This window comes from Cyclopterus lumpus, chromosome 21, assembly GCF_009769545.1.
Source record: "Cyclopterus lumpus isolate fCycLum1 chromosome 21, fCycLum1.pri, whole genome shotgun sequence".
Lineage (NCBI taxonomy): Eukaryota > Metazoa > Chordata > Actinopteri > Perciformes > Cyclopteridae > Cyclopterus > Cyclopterus lumpus.
This window is the reverse complement of record NC_046986.1, coordinates 11,770,231-11,775,898: the sequence shown is the minus strand read 5'-3', so window position 1 is coordinate 11,775,898 and position 5,668 is coordinate 11,770,231. Positions and strand designations below refer to the sequence as shown.

Genomic DNA, 5,668 nt, shown 5'->3' with positions numbered 1-5,668 from the left:
TACAATAAACAAATGCCCTGTTTCACTTAGTATTGATTCAGTGGGTTGTACATACTGTACCTCTATGCTCTGAAAATCCTCACTAACTTAAAAATCAAGTCAAAAAAGATACTGCGTCTTAATAAATCCCTCTCAGCTGCCATCTACTGGTTATCTTGTTGTCCTGCTACTATGTCTTGAATTGCAGTTTGCTGAGGAGAGAGTTCTCAATGTAGCATGTAGTCCGAATTATAACCCTAAATCATACGCAGAGATAGTTCAACCTAAAACAATGGAGGCTTGATGATGTGTAAAAGCAATAGTTGTGTTGAAACAGGGAGGGGATTCACAGTGTGTCACCAGGACAGAGTATGACATCACTTTGCAGGTTCATGCTGAAAAGAAAACTATACACGCCCAAGGTATTCATTAAGAAAGCAGTGAGACATTCATACTTGATTTAGGGTGTTGGGTTTTAGTAGACGTGAAACTAATGTACTAAAATAAAAACAGTCCCAGATTAGGGATACATAGACTATTTGGGTAAATTAAGCCCCTGAAGTATTCATGTATGAATGTTCTTTGTCCAAACATCAACATTGGAAAAGAACCGTTGTCGCGTCAATTGTCAAACTGACCTATGGTCTATTAGTGCCAAATGACAAAGAAGTGCACACACAACCATACATTAATGTGATCTAACCACTGGCTGTAGCCCAATTGCCCAAAACAAGTAAATATGATGTCATCATCATTACATCCTCATAAGGGATGTTATAGGATTGGCTCTGAACTGGTTTTTAGAGGTGGATCTGAAGGAACATAATGAAGCAATTATATCACATTACTAAGAATCTGATCCCATGTGGACCTGTGGCCACAATTCACCTTTTTCTTCCACCAGTATCACCAGAGGGCACCACTAGAGCTCACCTCTACATGGTAATGTGCAGATTTTTGAGGAATAAAGCAGAACAGATGATCAAATCTTGCCTGGACGGCTTTCACATTATGGGAAAACTGTTAAGTCTTTACATACAGTGTGTAGGAGAAAGTATTATTCATCCTGCCTTTGCATGAGAGTGAGGCATGTCCCCTCATTCGTGATCAGTCTCATTTGCAACTGATTGAAAAGTAATTTGTTTTTCCTGACCTCCAGTGGTGATAGTTCTCACCTGTATATAAACTGTGTACACACTGTTGGCTGTGTGTTTATACTAAGCTTATCTTAAGGGTAAGAATGAAACATATCTTTATTTGGGGCAATCGACCATGTGAGCCTATCTTAAGGGTAAGAATGAAACATATCTTTATTTAGGGCATTCGACCATGTGAGCACAAGATAGGGCCAAGATTACAGGACACAGTTGATATTGTACTTTAGTGGTTTCCAAATAAATTAAGAAATCTAATTACCAAAAATCAACTGACACACAGCAGTGAACCGGGGCCTTCTGAGGTCTCTGGAGGTCTCGTGTCCATGTGGCAGTTGCCCAACATGCCCGGTTTGTAATCCAGTTTATATATTATCTGTTTTTACATTGCTATGTGTTACTTTAATATTTTGTCTTCCGGTATTATATGTTCTAAGCAAAGCACAAATATACTTTAATTGAGTGTTATCAATTTGTCTAAGCAGGCAACTTCACCGACTGCCAAAGTCTCAAACTCACTGCATGTCAATTATTTTTTGCTAATTTAATTAATTGCACATTTGTTAAGGAATTTTAAACTACAAAGTTGTAATGTCAACAAAAGTGGTCTGGCTTTATTAGCTTATTTTGTGCTCACATGGCAGGCTACATATTCCTAAATAGGGAGGTGTTTATTAAAATGATCACAATAGACCTTTCTCGGGGCAGGGGAATTGATAATATCATTTAATTTAACATAACATGGCTTAGTTCTAATAAGTGCCGGTAAACTAGCATGCACAATACCATGGGCTCCCCTAAGTGGAATGCAGACATCATCAATGTTATTAAATACAACCAAAAAGTCTAGAGGCCCTATACAGTTAATGTGCCTCTTATGTATGACATCCCAACAGGTTAATCTGGCCTTGCTTGTCCCAGCTTTATTCACAACGAGGCAGGCTCAATACTTTCGACAGAACGTTCAATAATGTTAGACAGAACATTGAAAAGTAAAACGAGCACAGTGTAACTCTGGGTTGAGGACAGTTTTCACATGCACAACAGTCGGCTGCAGACTCGTAGGCTGGAAGAACCCTCAACCACCTACCCACCCAGCCCTCCTCTGAGCTCGGCGCTGATTGGCCGGGGTCGAGTAAAGGCGGAAGTCTACAGAGCAAGGGGATTCCCCGAGGGAAGTTCCCAACTCAACTGGGCTATGTAAAACATACATTGCCATATCCTCTCTGGCGCTTCGTAACTTTGAATGTGAAGATTAATAGGCGACGAAGCTGCGGTGGTGTCAAACCATAAATTGGACTTTTAACAGTTACTCGAATGAAGGTAAGAGGACGCTCACTCACTGGCGACGGGGACAACCGATCCGCGGAGTGGTTGCTCGGTCGCTTCATCCGCCACCGGTTGAATGAGTTAGGGCTAACCGGTCAGATACGGTTAAAGGAATACGGAACTGTGTGGATGAGGCTTTGAATGACACTTTACAGAGCTTCCCTCGGTAGTCAGGGTTGATGCAGCGTACTTACTGTGGTTCCACCGTTGTGTGTGTGTGTGTGTGTGTGTGTGTGTGTGTGTGTGTGTGTGTGTGTGTGTGTGTGTGTGTGTGTGTGTGTGTGTGTGTGTGTGTGTGTGTGTGTGTGTGTGTGTGTGTGTGTGTGTGTGTGTGTGTGTGTGTGTGTGTGTGTGTGTGTGTGTGTGTGTGTGTGTGTGTGTGTGTGAGAGACAGTGTTGAAGATTGAAGATTGATCAATAATTGATGAGCAGCTCTGGGAGAGACTGACATCATCCTCTTTCTTGTTTTGTATCATCTCAACATGTCCATGTTAACAAGAGTAAGTTTGCTGCTGCAATTGTCACAAAGTTGTTTGAAAGTCTGTGCTGCTGAAACTGGACAAGAACAGACAAACATGTAGGGCTTATTTAGGTCAGTGGTCGAGTTATGCAAGCAATGCAATATCAAGTTAATTCATTTTCAATGGCTAACTTGCCCATCAACGTCATCATTTCTTACAGAACTAGAACAAGGCATTGATTGTTGAATGCAATTTTGCTTTTGCACTTAAAATGATATTCCACCGGAACTGTCAATAATCTTTGGTAATGAGGTTGAGAAATATGTGTACTCAGTTTTCTCATTGCATCAGTGTTTTACATGCATCAACCAAATAATATGACATCACTTTAAGGAGTTATTAAGTTATTTGTATTACTATTTTTTCAGTGTGTGAAGACAAGTTGTCTGTGTGTAGAAACATTATAAAACAAGCAATGTTATGTTCTAAAACACTAACATTGTGATTTCACTTATAGGGCTCATGTCTGCTGTGTCAGGGATGATTGTGGAGCACACGGCATGGAAAGGAACATCGGAGACCAGCTCAATAAAGCTTTTGAAGCTTATCGCCAGGTCTCCATTGAAAAGGACAATGCTAAAAAGGAGCTGCAACAAATGGTAACGACATGTGGAGAAAGACTTTGTCAGACTTTGTGTGAAATGCGCCAAACTTTACCAATATAGCAACCAATATTAAGTCACAGAGCAGCTTGCTAAGTGTGTTTACTCATGTTATTTTTGATAACAGTCTGATCGCAAGAAATCTTTTTTTTGTTTGTTGAAAACATGATTATTATTTATATATGTATATTAAAATGTGACACACAGACGCATTGGCATAGACCAGATTGCGGATATTTGTGCTAAAAATAACAGAAACCTCATTTTTACAGAGTGAATATTATGAGCGATACACTCAACAACTTCAAAAGCAGATAGAGGACCAGCAGCAGTTGATTTCAAAACTTGAAGCTAAGTTATCAGCAACAAGGCAACCATCAGGTTAGTGAGACGAGGTGATAGATAATTTACACTTCTATTACATTGCTTTCTGGGCATTGATATTGGATTGTAATACATTTAACGGAATCTGTTTTCATCTAGCACGGCCTCCTGTTCAAACTGTTAATTTGAACTGTTTTGGTTTCTTAGGCGAGATGAAATGTGAGCCTTGTAACCATCTACTTGATGGGGCCAGCGCTTATAAGAAAATACAGTACCCGGTATGTGCGCTACAGTGTGCTCTTCTTCTTCTTCTTCTTCTTCTTCTTCTTCTTCTTCTTCTTCTTCTTCTTCTTCTTCTTCTTCTTTCTGTCTACACTATGGGAAACCGGCAATATGATGACGGTAAATCACATTTGAAAAAACACATGAGCATACCTCCAGCTTCCTCTTGCATACAAACGTTACTTGTACTTCTGCTGGATGTTGTTGCACTTGCATCAACACAGATGTTGTGAGAACACATATCAATGGGAAATCAATATAGCAGTAACTATAACATATGTTGATCCATGTTTGATTCATACTGTCTGATAACATTTGAGCAGTGTACGTTTAGTGTCTGTAAGGTCTCAGCATCATCCTTTAAATTATTATAGTCATTATTTATTTTCTTTCAAAAAAGAAAAAAATCAGTTTGTAACTATTGTTTACAAAGTTCATTAACTCAGTTAATCAATCCAAAGGTTCAATCAATCCAGCAATGTAACCGAGATTACATTGCTGCAGGAATAGTACCCCCCCCCCCCCCTCCCCCTTCATTTGACTCCACACAAGGTGTATCCACGTTTACTTCACCAGATGGTGCTAGAGGATAATATCGCTTGCACAGTTAAGCAGTTTGAGCTTTATTGTTCATTATTTAATGGGCCAGGAAAAATGTTCCACTAGTAACTGCCAATGTGTGATGTGTAAATCAAATTGTAGATACATTAACAATATGCCCTTGGATAATTGTTGCTAATGATCATTATAAATGTAATGTGTCTTTTTACAGGAGAATACGGGCACTGTTGCTTCTAATATGCCAGTCAACAGCAGCGTTGACTAGTATGGCTCTTCAGACTTTTATTTATTTATATATTTATAAAAATCATGGACATTACAGTTAAAGAATGGATTTTTTTATTCATTTACTCTTTATTTATTTGTTTATCAGTCAGGATATGCTGAATGCATTTGAAGCAATTCAAGGGAAATTCCGGCAGATTCGCTCTCTTACCAGGAGACAAAAAGATCACCTAAAAAGGTTCCACGGAGGAACCGATGCATCAAACGGTAATATTAATATTTACCAAGTATTAATACCTGAACCTAAATCCACTTGTTTTCTTAATTCAATTACTTAAAACACAATGTGCTCCATTTAAACTCAATTTATGAGTGAACTTGCTTTTGAATTGCTCATTGAGATAATTACATAACACCTTAACTAGGACTGTGCTCGAATGCCTTGTTGTTCTTTTGATTTATAGCCACCGCTGTTTAAAAAATTCCACTGACAAATGCATAATGTGGGCCCTGGATACTAGCTGTATAGTTAATAATGGATACTAATTATTCATTACAATAATAAATATAAAGTGTGATGAAAATATATTGTTCTCTCTGTGCATTATACAGTTGCATATATAGTTGCGTGTGTATATATATATATATATATATATATATATATATATAATGAGTGTGTATATTTTCATAT

At 38.4% G+C, this 5,668-nt stretch overlaps 1 protein-coding gene across 1 annotated transcript in view; it reads left to right on the top strand.

Moving 5' to 3' along the window:
- Positions 1-2,279: 2,279 nt before the first annotated feature.
- The window catches only part of tank (TRAF family member-associated NFKB activator), a 5,047-nt gene continuing 1,658 nt past the window's right edge, over positions 2,280-5,668 (top strand). The window contains exons 1-6 of the mRNA XM_034562215.1: positions 2,280-2,456; positions 3,441-3,582; positions 3,858-3,966; positions 4,117-4,187; positions 4,964-5,016; positions 5,126-5,244. Coding sequence (XP_034418106.1) covers positions 3,484-3,582; positions 3,858-3,966; positions 4,117-4,187; positions 4,964-5,016; positions 5,126-5,244 — 451 coding nt within the window. The 5' untranslated portion in view covers positions 2,280-2,456; positions 3,441-3,483. The remainder of the gene's footprint in view (positions 2,457-3,440; positions 3,583-3,857; positions 3,967-4,116; positions 4,188-4,963; positions 5,017-5,125; positions 5,245-5,668) is intronic.